Here is a 20,886-nt window from a genome sequence, read left to right as displayed (position 1 = left end):
TAACACTATAATATTGAATAAAATATAGATACTGATAAAGCGAAAAAAAGAGAATAAAAAGACGTACTTTATTGAGATAGAGATTTATTGAGATTCAGTATTAGATGCTTTCACAATCGCACTCTCTTTGTGTAATTGGATATAATCTCGTTCCACTGCATACACCCCTGCACATATATAGTACTTGCCGCATAATCATCAGTCACTCACAATATATATTACAAGAACATTAGAAATATTATTTTTTTTTCAGGAATAAATTAGATGAAAGATGAAACTACGTATATAAAAACAAGTTTTATATAAAACATGATTTTATATATAGGTACGTATACATATATGTATGTAATTTTTCCGAAAAATAGGATGCAATTTATTTGATGAGAAAAAAAAATGTTATTTTGAACTTGTGCTTTTGATAAATATATATATTATTTGAAATTTAAAAAAACATTTAAAAAATATATATGTGTATATGTAAACTATTCTTTTACTGATAGGATTTTTAAAAACTGTCTATTTTATTATTAAAATTTTTTTATTTTGTCACAGTTATTTCAAAATCTTTTTGAAATTAATATTTTCTATTTTTTATCAAAATAGAATCTACAATACTTTGTGAAAATAATTCCGATATTTCGTATATAGCATACGCATAAAACATTAAGATAATTGTGCGCGCATTGTGTGGTATTATTGAACAAGTATGGAAGCGTACATGCAAAGTTTTATTTGGAACGGTCGGTCATTACCTCGATATACCTGTTAGGTCAGTGCAATTGACGTGTCTCGCTTTTCTTGAATAATTTACTATATGAAAAACAACCAAAAAGATTTTAAATGTATTAATAATCAAATTAGTAATTTTTAATTACAATTGACATAATTGTTAGAATTGATATAAAAGAATGCACATTTTATATTATAATTACAGTTGATTATTCAAGAAAATCTAGTTTACACACTTTGATCCCGTTATTATGTATATACTCTTCATTGTTATAAAATTTATTTATATTTTTACATTTTATCTATCTAATTTCTATTATATAACTTGTACGATATCGACTTGCCGTTATAGTGCACTGCATCCTGCTGATCGCTTTCATTTTGTGCTCTTCGCAGATCGATATCGTTGACAACCCCCGTGGTAGTCACGAACATATGTTCCAAGGATAGTCTGTATATATTCTGGCGATGGACTATTATTAGCAATGATAGTAAAGGAAATGTACCTTAAATTTTAGTACAGGTGGCTTAAATAAGCCTTCTCATTAAATATGTAATATAATCTAATAATCCTGGATTATTTGAAGAACAAAATTGAAATTATATATAAATAAAATTTAATAAATATAGCGAGAGACAATTAATAATCTATCGAAGACTATTAATATAAATAATATAAATAGAAACATATTTTAATTTCGGTATCATAATTATGACACAGTACCAATAATAGATTTAAAAAAAATATACTCATGAAATATTTCACATACAAATATACGCAGTAAAATATTTATTATACACAACCAAAATTGAATTTAAAGGATTTAATCGTTTACTTATTGTACGCGTGATTGCATATTTATTTTTTTTCTTAACATAATGCATTGTAATGCATTATTATAAGATATTATTTAATAATTTTTTGAGTATCCTGTAAATGTTTTATAATTTGTTTTGCTGCACCACTTATATCGCTTCTTTTTGAGCTCGTCATAATTTCAATTCTTTCGATCGCAATTGTTGTGGTCAGAGCGTGAATGTATTTTGGTTCAGTGAGATCGTAAGTGACGGATTGTAGAACGCGAAGGCAGAGCAACTGTGTCTCTTCCGAGGAGGATTCATCTTCCATACAATGACTCAACATAGTTTCTAATTGAGACTCCAGCAGATATTGCAAGCCGGTCTTATTTATGCTCACGTTGTACAGAATCATTAATATTAATCTGCAATTGCAATTGCGCTTGAAATATTGTCAACATACAAAAGCTTGTGTTTTATAAGAGTTTTCTCCTTCAACAAAAATGAGCAAAAAATAAGATTTTTTAAATATAAAAATAGAGATAAAAATCGTATTTATATAAAAATGCATATAACAGGGCAATCACAGTTGTTAAAATATATACCATATTTATACCTTTTCAAAGATAATGATCCGGGAGCTGATGGCAATTCAGGTGTTAGTTTAATTATTTTTTGTACAAATTCTATGCCATTGGAATTTGTAATTAAAAATTCGCGACCTTCTGGACTTTCAGATATATTAGTAACAATACCAAGGAGTCCTATTATGTATTGATACTCAATATTACTTGTCGGCGGGAATACGTTTCTATAAGTATTAACGAACGCGCCAAAAGTGCCGTTTACTATCGACAGGAATTCTCCTATTTTATTCTGTGTGTGAAACTAAAAATACTACATAATTAAATTCTCATATATATATATATATATATATATATATACACACACATATATATATATATATATTACATATTTGTTATATTACGAAAAAATATATATATATATCCACATGGGCGTCCGCAGGATTTTTTCCAGGAGGGGCATATTCAATTTTTACAATTTTTTGTTCTTAATTCTTTTAAATTTTATTTTTTTTGTAATTTTTAGTCTTTTATATTAAATATGCAAATAACAATTTTAGTGTTAATTCAAAAGGAGAGCAAATGCTTAATTTTTTTACTAATTCCAAGGGTGGCAAATGCCCCTTTTGCTCCCCTCTGTAGATGCCCATGTATATCCATATTTTCATGTAAAACAAATAAAAAAAAATATATATATATATATATATTTTTAAATATATTTAATATAAATAATATAAAAAATGTGTTATATTTCAAATATAATAAAATTTAATGTCTTTTTACTTAATATTTTTAACTTACTGTAGTTAACCAGATATCGACTATTTGTGGAAATCTAGAAGCATGCCAAGTCAAGTTACTTAATACTGCACCCAGGCTTGTGCAATAGGTACTTTGGCTTATTATCTGGGCGAAAGTAAAGAGACATAAACAAATAATTGAGCCCAAGCCCAAGAAGATACTCCATTTATAACATTTCAGCACATTTTCGAAATAATGCACAAATAAAATACATTCAGAACTCTTAATTTAAAGAAAATAAACACAGTACAAAAAATAGTCAAATGATAATAGTACAGTGGTGCTATAATAATATTAATAATGAAGAAATGAGATAATATAATTTTACTTGATCTTTTAAACGTTCTATCTCCTCGAATGCAGTTTCTTTTTCTTTCGTCAAACGATCAATTTGAACACCCAGCTCTTCACACTTTGATTCCAATGCTACCATTTTTTTTGCATCATCTATGCATAAATCCAATGTTAAATTTCTATCATGCACAAAATATATAACAATTTAATATAAATTAAATATAAAGTTTAGTTATAAGTTGATTATTATTTCTAATTGGTAATAAATTTAATTATATTTTATAAGCTTGTGCAATAAAATGAAACATTTAATATAAAAAATAACCTTTTGACGCATCAACAGATGACATTGAGAAGTCATCAAAAAGTGCTTGCGTTTTCTTTCCGTTCGTCTCCTCCCGAAACTCAAATGTTTGTGGAATATCATCTATGAATTCGTGAAAATTATGTTCGCTGGAATTTATAATTTTCTCCAAAGAATTCTGAAAGTATGAGGTGCAACAAATATTTGTCGTTATAAAATAAAATTACGTATAAATAAAATTAAGCTTTATCATATAAAGCATATACATACTAAGAGCTCACATTCATTCTTTAAATTGAATTCATCCATGTGTGTTTTCGTTCTTGAGTTATCAGAAAAGAATGACAATTTACTCGCAATTGTTATACACAAATGGTTTTCAGATTACTAGTTGCAATTCGACAGATGCGTAATGTCAAGATTTTAAATTGCTATCTATGTGTAACCTCTAATTAATTTCACAATTAATATAGGAATGCAATGTGAAAGCGATTTTATATTTATGTATTTAATATTTCTCTACAATATATGGTAATAAATAATTTAAAACAAATGTTACATTAAGAAAATATATATAAATATATATTAGAGATTTATAAAAATCATATTCATATAGAGACATGTATGACATTTTAAATTTGACATTTATAATTTTGTACTTTCTCGTAAATTTTCTTTGTGCTTATAAGGAGATACAATTTTTAAGAACATCACGCGCAAATATATTTTATAATATAATCAGAACAATTCGACTTTTACACTTACTTTTACAGTACAGTAGTACTTCCAATTTGCATTTAACAAATTTATTTGACGCAATTTATACAATATTATATACATATGCATGTTCGAATTTCAAGACATATTCTAAAGATACATTTTTCAAAATTTGTTTAATCGGAAAAAATTATTTATTGATCAATTTTGTATTTTACATTATTATTATTAAAATATACTTTTTAAATAATATTTTTAATAACAATATTAAAAAATAATCAGTAAAAATAAACAGTATATATAATATATATATATATATATATATATATATATATATATATACACAGGGTGAGTTTTTTTATCTTGAGACATCGAAATATCTCAAGAAATACGTCCTGGGGAGGGGGGACTTTGAAATTTCAAATTTCAAATTTTTTTTTACATTTCAAACAAGTGTTTCGAATAAAACTTGCGTATTTTTGTATGGAGAATCTGAATATGCCATAAAAAATCGGGGATCCTATTTGAAATTTCAAAGTCCCCCCTCCCGCACCCGTGGGGATTGGGGTGGGGGAGTTAATTTTTACGGGATCAGTTTTCCCCTTCGAAAATACAAAATTTTTGTTCGGACAATTTGTTCATCCAGGTCGTATTTCTTGAGATAATTTCGATGTCTCAAGATAAAAAACTCACCCTGTATATATATGTGTTATTAATCATGCAGTGATAGTTATTTTATTTCTTATTAATTATTTATTTAATTATTTTTTAAATTAAAATATATATGGTAAAATCTAAAATGCTGTTACTATAAAAATAGAAAGTACAATTTTCTAAAATTAAATTTTTAAATTTATTTTAAGATATATATGCTGAATCTATAACGTTAATTTAATAATATTGATATATTTTATATTATTTAATATTATATATTATTATAATATTATAATTATATATAAATATATTAAATATTAATTAATATAATTATATTTAATATTATATATATATATATATATATTATAATATATGATTTAATATATTAATATATATTCCGAAACTCTACTGTATGTGCAGTGCATATATGTATATATAAGACTGCTAAATTACGGTAAGATTTCTCCGCAGTGCAGTTTCCGTCCATCGCGATAAGATAAAACGTACACACCCGACTGGATATTCGTCACGTTCGGCTTGAATATCAAATTGAAAGGTCGAAATGCGTCGCAAAATGCGAACGCACCCATCGACGTAACGGTAAGTTGCGTTCTCCCGCGTGGCCTACATCTGATGCATCTCGGAACGCGCGGCGTGTGTGCGTGCTTTCGCCTTTGCGCGTCCCTCCCGTATTATTATGATGCACCAGAGCGGTATCAGGCGTAACCTCGCGACTTGTGGCAGTTTTATTATTTTTCGCGCATCGCGAATATCTGCGGAGTAGAGCTGACTGGGATCCGGATCGGCACGACACCACGGTAAGTATTATACGATGCATTCCATTTATATTAGAGATTCACTCGCGTGTTTAATGCAAGCTTGAGATTAATGTATCTAAAAGCGCGCGATGTGACGCTTTCCCGCTTTCGGGGCTCCGATAATTTACGTATACCTTCTTCCAACGGGTAATTACAAAATTTACGCGGCACCTGCATTTTTCGCTCGCGAGACCTTCCGTGTTGCATAATTATTCGCCAATGCGAGCTTGTGCATGTGGAAAGCAATGACCGATTGGTTTTTTTTAATTACGGTTGTATAATTTACGATTAAATCGGCATTAAATATGCCTAATTGATCGAATAGTTTTGTTGTCTTATTGCTTTTATTGCATTAATTATTGCTTTATATCTGATATCGATGAGAAAATTTGATGAATTAATACCCACAATTAACTTTTGGTATTTTTTTTACTATAAATAATTTTTTAATATTATGCTAGGTCTCACAATGAAATTTACCGAGGGCGAACAGGTTCTTGCCAAATATCCAAATTCTTCTGAATATTATAAAGGAAGAATTCTCAATATTAGAGGTGATCGATACAAGATAAAATTTGAAACAGGCACTGAGCATATGGTTAGAGAAAATGACATAAAGGTAATAGCTAGAGGCCATATCTGATAAAGAAATATTATTAAAAACTGTATATATAAGGAAGAACATAGAAATATATACATATATATATATATATAAATTTAAGAAAAATTTTATTATATATTAAAGATATATATTATAAGGCTACGCATACATATATTATTTACAAACTTCTATATTTTTTAAGTATGAAGGTAAGGAGAGAGTAGGGAGAAGTTCAAGCAAAGGCAGGCTAAAAAGTCCCTCAAGACAATCGCCTAGTAGAAGGTCACTGAGTAGAAGATCTCCGGGTAGACAATCAGGTAAATCGCCTGCAAGATCTCCAGTACTTACCAGAAAGCTGCCTATTCGTAGTGCGCGTCTTGCCAAGATCTCTCTGTCACGTATAGATGTCGAAGGTGGTAAGTACATGTTTACTATGTATGCTGTTTATACAACATAGATATGCTATATTCATTTTCACTAATAAACAGATAAGGCCAGTAATCACAAAGAAGGAAAAGTATTGCAAGAGAGCCCTGAATCGGTACCTTTGCAACAACGTTTGCAGAGGGAAATAACACGTAGAACGACGTTTTTGAAAAGTGAGCAGGAAAAGGCACTTGCATCGATGAGAAATATTGATAGAGCTGTTTCACTACCATTGGAAAGGAAAAGTTATATACATGATTATACATTGGGAGAAAAAGAAAGAGGATATTCCATGCAAAGAGATCAAGTAAAGTTTAATAATATCTTGTTGATATTATATTCTACTAATAATACTGTTTTATTTTCTTTATATACTTTATATCATGTTATTTACACTTTATGATATAACAGTTTACATAATGTATTAATAATTATCACAGAATGTGAAATCACAAGAGTCTGAAAAGTGGGAAGAAACAGTGAAACGTGAGAAAGAGATTAATAGAGTTGATGAGCCACAAGAATGGGGTGGATGGATTGGAACAGCTTTTCTCACATTTATCTTACCAATGTCAATAATCTTACCACAACTCTTGTGCTCAAAAGGACAATGCAAATTTGGTCGTGTGGAACTTCCTGTTAACTGGGAATCTTACATAAATTTATCTGGATTATTGTCTTATGTTGCATTCTTCATATTACTGGCATGCATTTCAATTATACCAATTGGAAAAACTGTAGATGGACAGCAAAGTAAAATTGGTAGACTTCAATATCGTATAAATGGTACATACTTAACATTGCGTGGTTTTTATTTATATATATTTTTGTGTTTTTAATCATATTTCTTATATTTTCTAATTTTTAGGCTTTTTGGGCGCTATATTGGCAATAACGATATTCGGTTTATGCATTTATAAAAATATCTCAATCAGTGATTTTATCTTGGATAATATTGTGCAGTTGTCAGTGAGTGGTTGGCTTGTGGGAACATTCTTAGCACTGGGATTGTATATCAAAGCAGGAAAAGCTCCGCTAGCTAATCTAAATATATATGCATCGACTAAGAGCAGAATATATAATTTTTGGCAGGGTAGAGAGATTAATCCTCGAATTGGCGCTTTGGATATTAAACTGTTGTTAATACGAGCTTCTCTTATTGGCACGGTAATTATTTTTATTTTCGTAGAAGACGGGAATTTTGAGGATTCGAAAAATTTTAACATGATTATTTTTTATTTTACAGTTGATCGTGAACATGGCTGTCATAATTAAAACTGTCGGCGATGTAAAGAGTCTAAAAATTGAACAACTTAATATAGCTGCATTGTTGGTCGTCTTATTGCAGCAATTCTATATTGTAGATGGATTAATATTTGAAGCTACTATCTTTACTTCCTTCGCAATAATGTATGAAGGAACTGGATACATGACATGCGTCAGTCACTTGTTATATCCATTTTTGACAACTCTTACAACAAGATTTATATTATATCAAAAGTAAGCGGATAAAGATAAATTTATAAGTATTTAATCTAACAATGGAATATTTTAATCCCTGTTTAACACACTTTCAGAATAAAATTTAATTATTTCGCCGGGATATTTATTTTGAGTTTTGTAATGGGATATATCTTGTACAGAACTAGTAATTCGCGAAAAAATGAATTCAGAAAGAATCCCGTTTCACCGACCGTACCTTGTAAGTATTTAAGAATAAGTAATTATTTTCTTTTTCCCCTTTTTTTTGTTTTGGCTAAAATAAATCACAATATCTATTTTTGAAATTTATAGATTTAGAGACCATCCCGACGTCGCGTGGAAAGAAGTTGATGTTGTCTGGCTTATGGGGTCATGTAAGGCATCCTAATTATTTAGGTGACATTATAATGCAATGGTCTATTGCAATAATTAGCTTAATGAGTGACATATTACCGTATTATGCGGCGATTTGCTGTACATTAACGTTAGCTTATAGAGCTGTAAGAGATAATAGACGTTGTCAGATGAGATACGGATATGCATGGGAGCAATATTGTTCTCGCGTGAAGTACATGATCTTGAAGCGTATATTTTAAGACGATAGAGTATAAGTAGCAAAGTATTTTTTAAATACCACAAATTATATTATAATATACTATACAATTTAATTTTTAAAAAGACACGCTCCGAAGGGTACGCTCATGACACATTATAAAGATCTCTAAACGTGCATTTTCAAATATTTTTATGATACAGAGATGAGATACAGTGATAGTAGTATTATAAAATACATAATTATGTAGAATTGGTTAGAAACCAAAAATATTTTGAGATTTATTATAATATTGAGAATTTTCATATTAGAGATATTTAAGTTTATAAAATGAGACTTTCTATACGTATGTGATGACAATAGAAAAGCTAATAAAATGATGCTGCACGTTTTTGCTGAAGGGAAAGAAAATTTATGTAATTGTATTTAAAAATAAGTATATAAGGATATAAAATATTTTATATAAGAGACTGTGCCTGTAATATCGAGCATTATAAATTGAAAATACAAATTAATTAAGAAGTTTTATACTTTTATATATATAATTAGATATATAAATGTATAATTATGTATATTTAATCGTAATTTGACATTATGATAAGTAAGTTTATTAAAGACACATCGTTTTTTAATAAAATATATATATTATCGTCTATATTTTCTTGTGTTTGTACTGTGTTCTAATGCAATGAATTTCAACAAAGACATATTTTTAGTATCTATAACTAATTTTAAGTTATATTTCATTTTTTAAGTATTTTTATCATTAGCAACATTTTTTTTATAATTTTATCGTTTAAGATTTTGTAATATAAAAAGTGAAGTCATGTGTGTAAATGAAACACTAAATAAACAAAATATTATAAAATTGTTAAATTTTTGAATAATTAAATTAACTGTGCATGATAGAAAAGCTACAGAGATATAAAAAGTTCGCTGAAGAATAATTATACAGGTGAAAAAAGGAATAAAAAATATTGTGCATTATAGATATTTATGGAGTAAAAAGGCATTAAGGGCATTATATGTATATAAATAGAGTGAAACAGATTTAAAATTCTAAAAATTGATCGTTAATATTATATTTAAAAGTATGTATTATATTATTTATACACTTATTTTTTTTTTTTATTAAATTACTCGTATATTTACATATATACCTAATTACTATAAAAGCAATTCTTGTTGTCTAAAGTAAAGTTTAAAAAAATGTGTTTATTTAATTTGTTTGTATGTGTAATATAATCAAACTAAAATTTGAGTATATTTCTTATACTGTAAATCATCATATATCTTAGTCAATTATTAATAAGATAGTACTCTGTTTTTACATACATTTTTTCTATATAACAAATATTCTCTATCTTCTAAAAATAAATAAGAATTTCAAAATTGTGTATATGACTTACTTTTGAAGTAATAGAAGCAAATTTCTGCTATACATTTGCATTCTATCCACAGTAGACGCGTGATTAACTATCAGAGTAAATATATATATTATATATTTATTTGGCTATTTTTTGTATTTATTTGTTCAAATTATGTTTAGAAATTGTCGCATTTTACTATACATTTTTACGTGACGTTTTTTAAATTATGTGTACTTTTTTCAGAAAAATATCTTTTACTTTAAACTTGCATGCGATGATATAAATAAAATCTTTTTTAAAAATTATGATTAAGAAAAATAAAATTATAAAAATATATATCTAATGTCAATATCATTCTTTTCATACTGTATAGTATATATAGTATATATAGTTTACATATTTTATATAACTTTGGAAAAAAATGATAAATGAAATGTTAATTTGTTATATACATATGTTTTAATTATACAATTCCCTAAATTTGAATTAAGATGTTATTTATTAATGTGATAGCCAATTATAATTTACTATTGATGATTTTTAATATTTTTTCAATTTTATCAGTTGCTTTTAAAATTTCTAATGTGATTTGTGTGATGTTTTTACATTTTCGATATTGATATTAAATATATACTTTGTGAAATTGGGAGCCAGAAAATTATTTTATAAACTAATAATTATAAAATTATAAAATGAATCACAATATATATCATATGAGAAAAATAAACATGTACATAATTTTTATATATTATTGTACACAAAATATAAAGCACTATACATCATTGCAGCAAATAAAATCAATAATACTTTTCTATGTATAAAAAGAAAATATATACACTACATATATATAGACAGAAATAAAGTCTATATTTATTTCCAAAGTAAGAAATATGACGTAGACCAATTTTATTATCACGAATGCAAATATTAAATTTAATTCTAACGCAATTTATTTTTGGATCTTACTGCGACTTTTCTTATTCATTACCGAATTATTGGCGTCTTTTCCATGTTGTGCACATGACATAAACTCTCACGTTTCATTAGGAACATATTCTCGTTCGTAATATCGCTACATTGTATGTTTTCTAATTAATGAAAATCTCGTAAATATATGTTGTTGACACACGAGTCTCTCGCAAATACATTTTATTTTTATCGATAAATGTGTTTCATGGCAGTACTTTCGATTCAGTACTTTCATCACCTGTTGTGCATTCGGTTGGATCTTTATTTTCGCGAAAAAATTACACATCGCTCACGTTTGACGTGCTTGAAAGCTCGAAAGGATCCTCCCGAAACGATTGGTCCTTTTTAAATACAGAAATGACCGAATTCGATTTAATATCCGTTTTGTCGCTCAAAAAAAATAGAAGATCCAATACACGGCATTGAACAGCATAAAGCTGACTGGGAAAATAATTCGCGAATACTTATCTATCACATTCACATCCTTGATTTTCGGCATCGACACTCGCAACACGGAAGCTCCTCTACGTATAGCATGTAAAACCTATAAAATATAGACATTATAAAATTTAATTTACTTTCTACTTTAAATTGCAATACATTTGCTTGACCATTTTTCTTCAGTTTCCAGATAAACCAGCGATAATTCGCGTCTTAATTGTTTCTATCATTTTATAATTATTATTTAGAGTACTTTTTTCGTTTCTTATCTCGTACAGGATATTTTTTTCATTTTTATAATTTCATAAAATAAAATGAATATTTTTTCACATGAAAATGTGAAACGCAAAACTATCATGTGGAAAGATTTCAAACTTTCCTTAGACATATATTTTTTATAATTGCGTTGTAGGGTGTCCTATAGGAAATTGCTGAAACTATTATATATAATCAGCTGTCATTTTTTAATGCCTGCAGTTATTGAGAAAACAAAAATTGCGTTGAAAAGAGGAAAGTCTACAGTTTTTAATGGATATAAACGAAATGTTTGTATACCAAGTAATTGTGATTATTAGCACTTTTTTCATTACTTTTTTTAAATAAAATAAAATTACAAACTTATGTATACAAACATTTTATTTATATCTATTAAAAATTGTAAACTTTCCTCTTTTCAACACAAATTTTATTTTCTCAATAACTGCATGCATTAAAAAATGACAGCTAATTAGTTTCAGCAATTTTCTATGAGACACCCTGTATGTTTAAGAATATCTGTAATATGATTAAGCATACCTTTGGTTTATGCGATCTTGGGCCTCTGTACCTGAGACCGCTATTTCGAGTGTGCGTGTTGTAAGCGGCGACCCTGGAAATACGAAAGCTTGGCGGAAACTTGGCCGGGTCGTGATCCCTTCCAGCTCCCGGCATCGATGAAGCGCTGACTAGGCCTGACCTATTTCTAATGCTCGGCAGAGGCGACATTCTGAGATCCTGAAGTTCTATGATATCCGCGTCCGTAGAATCAGGAAAGGGCGAACTGGCTTTGCTCCCTGAAGAAAAATCGTAAACTAATCGAATGGAAAAATAATCAAAAGAAAAAATCCCTCATTAAATATATATTCAGTTACCAATTTTAGAAGAGAGCACTTTCTTCTCGTCGGTCTCTTTCTTCTTTGTTTTCTTTTTCGCTCTGGCACCCCAATACGTATAATTGACCGCTGCGTATTCCAACAGAGCCGCAAATACAAAAACAAAGCACATCACCAAATAAATATCGATGGCTTTCACGTAACTAATCCGTGGCAGTGAGCTTCTAACACCCGTTGATATTGTTGTCATCGTTAACACGGTCGTAATACCTGAAAAAATAAGCTGTAGACTTGAGAATTTCTTCTCAGACAATTTTATTTAGAAGAAAGAAATTGAAGAGAAAATTATTTTCTAATTTCAGAATAAAGAAAAAAGAAAATTTACTAACTCTAAATTAATGGTTATTTTAATTAATTTTAATTGATTCAAAATAATATACCTATATATATAATATGTATGATATAATAAAATAATTAAGTCTAATAGAGCTACATATTAATTATTATAATTTAATCAATAATGTTTTACTAATAGAAATAGAATGTTATTCTAATTGAAATAAATTAATTATAATTAATTAATTAATTAAATAATTATTAAATAGGACTATTATACTTGATTAGATAATGTTTTAAGAAAAGCAATATTTTATTCTGATTTTACCGAGAGCTACTCTTGCGCTGGTAGCTTCATGATTGATCCAGAAGCTAACCCAGCTAAGCATCACGATCAGTATACTCGGCAGGTATGTCTGAAAAACAAAATATCCGATGTTCCTTTGAAGTTTAAAACTCAGCGAGAGTCTTTGGTAGATGCCTGTTGCCAATTCCTCCTTTCGATCGTTGGTCTCGTAGCCGATTATCGTAAATTGTGGCAATTCCGCCTCCTCGACTCCGCGAACGGGAGTTTCTTTCCAGTACATTACTACGTCGAGAACTGTATATCCATCTGAATATTTAAAATAATATAATTTAGAAAGGGACACATATGAATTATAACTTATAACGACTCGATCTTCTTGCGTTTTTCTCATTTATTGATTAAAAAATTAACTATCATATATTCTAATATATTTCATATATTTTATAATAATATTTTATAATTTAATATATTTCATATATATTTCTAATATATTTCATATATTTTAATTATCATATATTCTAAGATTTTCAAGAAACATTACCTCAAATTTAATAATTATAATTTTTACATAAAAATCTCTATAGAGGAATTTAATTTAAACAAATATATAGGAAAGATATGCGGATCTGTGCGTACGCGCGTGTGTATATCTTTTTATGTAAAATGCCGCTATTTATAAAAGAATAAAGAGAAGAACTTTGACGGTTTTATTTGTTCGGATGATCGATTATATTAGATGCGTATTTCAATACATACAGCTCTCGATTTCGACGGTGCAATTCTGTGAATCGAGAGGATAATAATGCAGATCCATCATGCAGGCTAGAGTTGTCGTGAATCTCATGCCATATGTGACCGAGCCGTCACCCGATAATCTGACAAGCTTGTTGCGCTCGGTGACATCATGCAGAAAGCTACAAATAGTTCAGTAAAAGAGTATGTTAAAAAACAGAGACGAAAAGAGAATATAGAAATTTAAAATACGAATAATTTAAAATGGTTACGAATATTCAGCAAGTTTTTGGAAACGTTACTCGTGAGTTATTCACCTGTTTTTATCGTTTGCGAAAAACGTATCGGGGACCCAAATCTTTTCTGCGAAATCACCGCTTAACGTCAAGACTTCGTCCTCATGCGAAAAAGCGAGTCTCTCGTCCTTCCAGTATTGATTTAGGTACATCGTTATCGTGTAATCCTGAGACGCAAATGACATTAATTGTGATGGAATTTATTATTTTAAGTAATTATGAGAAAAAGACATATAGATATATTTTTTTATAATATTTTATACATAATTATTAAATGTTTATATGCAATTATTCTCAATTATTCCTTTCTTTTTATTTTACAGATTTTCATCATTTATCAACAGTTAAGAAGTTCCTTTCTGCGAAAGAGTGTAAAAGAAAGCGATTTTCAAGAGGCTGAAAGAAGAGAACTTTAACCGAATAATGCAGAGACTTCAAGGTAAGAATCGATTTGAAAATGATATAAATGTTATGAGTATTAGGCCGTAAAAAGCCTTTGTATATTATCAAAATTTATATATATATATATATATATATAATATTCTTATCAGATATCTTCGTTTACAAATGGTTGTACAAGATATAATGCACGTATAATATAAATAAAAATAGGTAAAAAACATGAAAAATTCAGAAATAAATTTACATATAAATTGGAGATTCTAAATTTCTGACATCTTATAAAAAGATTGCTAGATTCTCGTTATAATTTAATTTAATTCCTGGTTTAATATAAATTGATAGCAAAAAATTAATTTTAAAATTCAAAAAAAATATTAAAATATTATTTTATAAAAATGTCAAAAAAGGTAAGTAAATCTTGTATTGAAGACGAAACAATTTATCTATCTCTCTACTGTATGAAAACATGTATATTTTATTTTCTTACCATATTGACTTCTGAGATCGCGTCGAAACTTGCAATGGTGAGATCCATCCCAACTAATAATGGATCACCTTTAAATAATAATTTTTTATTAAATTTTGAAACATCTCCAAAGAAGTGAGCATCCTAAATCCTCGAGTAAATCTTCTATTTTTTAAACTATTTGCAATGGGGAGCCATTAAATGAATAAAGAAATAGATTAAAGCCTTTTTCTAATCCTGATGATAATACCAGCAAATTACTTCCCCTTGTTGCACGTTCGATTAAAAGTGTTGATTGCGATCGTGCTTTATTCAATGGCATGGAAAATTTCGTTAAAAGCTTTTTTAGCGTTATGTATTTCTCTCTACCTTCAGGCGACTCTATTCTAAAATTTAGTTCTGCCAAATGTAGTTTGATATCTAATTATTTAATTATTTAATTATAATTATAATATAAAAAATGTACATATAAATTATATACATATATATATATATATATATATGTATATATATAGTATATATGTATATAGTATATAAAATACATATAGTGATTATTCATATGATACATATGATGATCTCGTCTGTTGAATTTAAATAACATATTGTGTAACAAGCATATTTAATTTCAACTGTATAATTTTCAATAAAATGTACAAAAATCTACAAAGCTATTATAGAGCTCACCGCCAAAGTTCGGTCTTAATCGAATATCATAGCCATCGAGTATCCTCGAAATCGTCTGTGTAACGTTCTCCAATCTATCGGACATCCCGATACTCTCTAGGGAAGCCCTGTAAAGTGTGAAATTTCAAAATACAGAGAGTGGTTAGTACTAAAGTTTAGAGTTGTTCAAATATTCTGCTAAAGAGTAAAACATTATATCAAGTTTCTAAAATAAATATTATACGATAATAATATAAAAAAATAGATTATATATAGGGATAGTCTTTTTTTCATACACACAAATAAATTTAATATTGATACATTTTAATATCGTGTTATAAGTATTGTGATCATGTGATAAAATTAAACACTTGATCATTAAATAATTTTCGATTAGGAGTTTTACTTTTTGAAGTATGCACCGAAACATTTACATTTCTTTGACGTTCATTTTTATTAAATATGGCGAAAAAAATCCAAAATATTTCTCGGCAATATGACACAAAAATAATTATTCAACACCTTCGTTTCTTTTTCTAGTACTTTTATATAGTGACAAATTATATTTTTATCTTAAAGCGCGAATAATATTATATAACGTGAATTGTGACATGTAATACGCAAGGATGTTACGATATAACGTGCATTACATCGAAGAATAAAACAATATAGAACAATATAAAAGTTAATTATTTATAAAACGAAGAATCATGGATCTAAAGAAGATAACGTCATGCATTGTGAAATATCTTCCATTGACTAATTCAGGCACCGTCGACTTGGTCTGGTCCATAGCGATCATTTTACTCGTGATCGTAATATTTTTCATTATCATGAGTAAATAAAAGAAACGTTTTTAAAATCTCGACAAAATCATGAGATGGTTTCAAATCCAACTTTATTCGGAGAGGATCATCAGGTTCGTCTTTTGCCCGGGAAATGGAGCTTTGTTGTCTCTTCTTGTATACAGCGGATTGATTGGAGTTTTAATTGCTCAAACAATCGTTCGTGTTACGCGCCTTCGGCTTAATTCAGGTATTGAATTACTTTCTCTTGTATTTAATTATGCCATTTTATTTATGTGTGTATATTGAGTTCTCTTTTGGTTGCATTAATATGTACCTTTAATTGACAATGAGTTATCCTCAATTAGTTTGTAACATTATAAAGATTTTAATGCAAACTTTATTTTAACTTTTACTTTTACTAATTTTATAATTTATTTTATAATTTTATATTTACCTATATTTGTTTTATAATTTTTATATTTATATTACATAATATTTATCTTCTTTTTACTTATTTTAATTATTTCATTTGGAAATAATATTACATTTACAAGAGTTCTTTTTGTTTCGAGTTTACTGTGTCTGAATGAATACACTTTAGGAAATAAAAATCGTGCTCCTTGCATATTTCGTGTCACGTGTACCTTATAATAAATAGAGCGGGAAGAGCATCCGCGTTATTGTTTGTCGCGATGTTCCATATTAGGGGAAGAATTCGAATGACAGTGCTCACCAGATGACACGGTGACGCGGCTGCACGAGGAGGAGGAAGACGATCAACGACAGCCCGCGCAGCAGCATCCTGCCAAATCGTCTTCGTTATCCGAGCGAGATTACGTCAGCGAATGACGAGCGCGTTGGAGAACGTCATCTCGCGGTATCCTCGCATCCCCTCGGCATCCCCGTAATCGGCTCGCCGCCGCCGCCGTCGTTCTAAAATCGCAGATAAAAGGGAAGACCCCTGGGTATAACGATTCTGTTTCCTCCGTCTTTGCTCTTGACCTTTCGCATGCCAGTTCCACGCATACCAATCCTACGCACCCTCGAGAGATCATCCCGCACGCGGAACAAACACGCAGAAAAATCGAAAATCAAATTTTAATACAGTTAATATAATTTATATAAAGTTTATATAATTTAAATTTATATATAATTTATATAAAATTAATAAAGTAATAAGTAAAGAAAATAAATTCATTAAATGTAGCATATAATTTTTTTATCTATTTACACTTTTATCGCGTCCACGATAAGTTTTAACGGTATGAAACGACATGTGATAGATTTAACTTATCGATATACAGAGTATCTGACATAAGATGTCACACCAAAAATATATACAAGTAGATCTTGTTATTTTGGATTTGGAGACAATTTTTCCTCGGTGAAAATTTATTGAGGCATCGATAATTTTCGAGTTATAAGCGATTGAAAATAAAGGATTTTTCGCAAACTAAGCCTTGTGGAAATAAAATATTAATAAAACCACATTCTCCAATTAATTTTAAGTAGAGTTTACTTTAATAAAATTTTAATTTAAGGTTTAGTTATGAAGATACATGATGGCAAAAATTGGGAACATGCAAAAAATGATGGCCTCCCTCGATATTTTTGCTGAGAAAAAATCATCTCCAAATAACGCGATTTACTCGTATATTTTCGGTGTGACACTTTATGTTAGACACCCTGTATATATACAGGTTTCTCGAAACTTACTAACAGGAAATAAATACAAGTTTAATTAAATTTGATGACAAAAATATGTTTTACTTAAACTTTAATGGTTTTTCTCTCTTTTCTTATCAATGTAATTAGAATGAAAAATGACGAAAAAAATAATAAAATAAAATAAATAGCTATTTTTGAATTCGATGTATCGACAGTTTATTATTATAAAATGGTAATAAATACACAGGTACAAATGATACATAAATTTACAGACGAAGATTATAATACTTAAAAATAAGATATATTTTTTCTATATATTTTAAACTCTAAACACTAGTGTTTTTTAATCTTTTTTTAATTTTCGTGTATATAGAAAATTGATTGATTAAAAATTTTATATTATTCTAGTGACTGATCAGATAAAAGAGTAAAACAACAAAATGTGCTGGCACGATAAAGCATTACAATGACATACAATACATAGTCCGTGAAATAAAAATCTCATATAACACGCTCTACATATCGCTTGTGCTATACAACACACACGTTATTCACTTTCCATTCAAAGATCGCGCACGAAACAGAGCCAATTTTCGCTAAACTTGATGAATGCGTAAAACATTGAAAAGAAACTTGTAAAATATTTTCTACGTAATATTGTATACTCTTAATACAATTATTTTTCAAAAGGCAATCAAGATGTAGAAGATTTAGTACGAAACACCATAAATAATGGCGAGAGTATTTTTTTTCCCTCCCTTTGGTTGGCTTTATTAATGCTTGCGTTTTATTGTATATTGACGACAGGAAATATTTCATACACGTGATACCTTACATAATTATTGTTTTACCTAAGTGCTGTGCGAAGTAGCTTCTTGTTCTCCACTATAAAGTAAAATAAAATAAAATTCTTTATTGTTTACTAGCTTTTCCAATATCATATAAATATTAATTTTTCTACTATTAATAAATATATTTTATATTTAATGATTAATTCTTTGAATAATCAAAATATCAATAAAAATTATATTTAATTGTACGTCATACAATTAAAGATTGATAAATATTTAACCTATTTATGCTACAAATAAAAATAAAAATGTAAGTAGATAAAAAAATTTATATGCTACATTTAATGAATTTATTTTCTTTACTTATTACTTTATTAATTTTATATAAATTATATAAATTTTAGATAAATTATATTATTAACTGTACTGAAATTTAATTTTCGAATTTTTAATTAAAAATCAATAAATGAGAAATTTAATTAAGAGTCTTTTCTAAGAAACATTATAATTTACCACAAAATATTTTTGGAAATTGAAAATATCACATAAAAAATACTTACTTAGAGCAGTATATTTATAAACATTTTTATATTCGGAAATAGATATATAAAATCAGGTAGCATTTTAAAAATATTTATATAAATTATTTAAGATTAAAATTATATGAAAAGAACAATAGAATATGTTAACATTTCAGAATTGTGATTTTAATGTAACTGGCTTATTAAAAAAAAAAAAAGCATAATCGATTCAAGTACAAAGACCTATAATTTTATATCCGTAGAAGATTATATTATTATAATTGTCCACATTTTGCTAATATCATTTTCACAATTTATTATTTATACATTTACCTGCTGCATTCGACGAAAATCACGATGCAGGTGACGATTTCATTGTCAAAATTCGATGGAAGAAATATCGGAATAATGACTAAATTTTATCACGTTAACGACTGGCCTTGTTAACGCGCACTTCGGTCCATCATCGCGACTCGAGATCGATCGCGATCTTTCTCACATCGGCTTTCTTCGTCGTTATTAGCGTTGAGCGGGGGATCAATTATTGTTATCAGCGTTCACATAAGAGCCGGCGTTATCACTTCTCGAGGCTGAACTCGCGGTCGAACTCGCGGATCGCTTAGAACTCACGATTCCGAACAACGCGTTGTTACGAGCGCGTCATCGATCGTCGTTTAGCATCACTCCTCGTCCTCGTAGTCGACGTCGACGTCGTCAACGTCCTCTGGTAGATACGAAAGCGCGAGATATTCCCTTGCGCCACTAGCCTTGCGGAGATTGTTGCCTTTCATCCCTCGGTAGCTAACGCGGATCCACTGTCGATTTCTCTCTTCAGACCCTCTCTCTGTCTTCCCTCTTTCTCCCAGTCTGGTTCACTCCGGAAATCGTCCTCTCGCTCTCCCGCCTGCCAACGTGTGCCTGGTTACTATCTCTATCGCTCCCACCCTCTTTCCACCCTCGCTTTCGCGTCTCCTTTTTCACGTGCAATCCCCCCCGTTTCATCCCCTGAATGTTTCCTCTGTTCGTTTCACTCGCATCCGATCTCCCTCCTCTCCCTCTCGGATCGCCTTGATGCGCTTCTCTCTTTCGCTCCTCCGAGAATCCCTCCCTCGTCTTTCGTCACCATTCCCCGGGCTACCCCTTGCGAATCGCGCGCATGCACGGTATACCTATTTCGCTATACACCCTCTATCTCGGACCGACCTAGTGACACACAGCCGGTGATCGGATTTTCTGAGCGAGTCGATCGAACGCTACCATATACCATATAGCTATTGTCGCTCT

At 29.1% G+C, this 20,886-nt stretch overlaps 4 protein-coding genes across 6 annotated transcripts in view; 2 read left to right on the top strand and 2 right to left on the bottom strand.

Moving 5' to 3' along the window:
- LOC114945378 (gamma-aminobutyric acid receptor subunit alpha-1) overlaps positions 1–20,886 on the top strand; it is a 122,576-nt gene that overhangs the window by 85,797 nt on the left and 15,893 nt on the right. For both annotated transcript variants that reach the window (XM_085482017.1, XM_085482019.1), the window contains exon 4: positions 14,627–14,742. Coding sequence is in view for 1 of the 2 variants with exons in the window: in XM_085482019.1 (XP_085338145.1) it covers positions 14,727–14,742 (16 nt within the window). In the remaining variant the exon portion in view is untranslated. The remainder of the gene's footprint in view (positions 1–14,626; positions 14,743–20,886) is intronic.
- LOC114945204 (heat shock factor 2-binding protein) lies at positions 1,633–3,730 on the bottom strand (the record flags this gene model as incomplete). The annotated part of the gene is made up of 5 exons (XM_029321311.2): positions 1,633–1,952; positions 2,144–2,415; positions 2,913–3,017; positions 3,241–3,359; positions 3,532–3,730. Coding segments are annotated over 5 exons (1,011 nt in total), but the record flags the coding sequence as incomplete, so codon positions are not given.
- Positions 5,430–9,396, top strand: LBR (lamin B receptor). Its single transcript, XM_029321590.2, has 9 exons — positions 5,430–5,699; positions 6,161–6,318; positions 6,503–6,716; positions 6,789–7,033; positions 7,167–7,512; positions 7,595–7,893; positions 7,973–8,226; positions 8,304–8,428; positions 8,521–9,396. The coding sequence occupies exons 2-9, from the start codon at positions 6,169–6,171 to the stop codon at positions 8,802–8,804; spliced, it is 1,917 nt and encodes a 638-aa protein (XP_029177423.1). The 5' UTR covers positions 5,430–5,699; positions 6,161–6,168; the 3' UTR covers positions 8,805–9,396.
- Positions 10,868–20,715, bottom strand: Lcch3 (Ligand-gated chloride channel homolog 3). 2 transcript variants are annotated; one of them, XM_085482021.1, is made up of 11 exons: positions 19,936–20,715; positions 19,142–19,175; positions 17,356–17,555; positions 15,856–15,962; positions 15,193–15,260; positions 14,325–14,470; positions 14,032–14,189; positions 13,297–13,581; positions 12,672–12,902; positions 12,337–12,593; positions 10,868–11,644 (listed from the first exon to the last, which is right to left on the bottom strand). In XM_085482021.1, exons 3-11 carry the CDS (start codon positions 17,421–17,423, stop codon positions 11,492–11,494), a joined length of 1,473 nt encoding a protein of 490 aa, XP_085338147.1. In that variant the 5' UTR covers positions 17,424–17,555; positions 19,142–19,175; positions 19,936–20,715; the 3' UTR covers positions 10,868–11,491. The 2 variants fall into 2 exon arrangements, with proteins under 2 accessions (XP_085338147.1, XP_085338146.1); XM_085482020.1 differs by lacking the exon at positions 19,142–19,175.

This window comes from Nylanderia fulva, unplaced genomic scaffold (genome assembly GCF_048542155.1).
Source record: "Nylanderia fulva isolate GAGA-0341 unplaced genomic scaffold, ASM4854215v1 Scaffold2, whole genome shotgun sequence".
Classification (NCBI taxonomy): domain Eukaryota; kingdom Metazoa; phylum Arthropoda; class Insecta; order Hymenoptera; family Formicidae; genus Nylanderia; species Nylanderia fulva.
The sequence above is the reverse complement of the archived record's forward strand: the minus strand, read 5'-3'. Positions and strand labels throughout refer to the sequence as shown.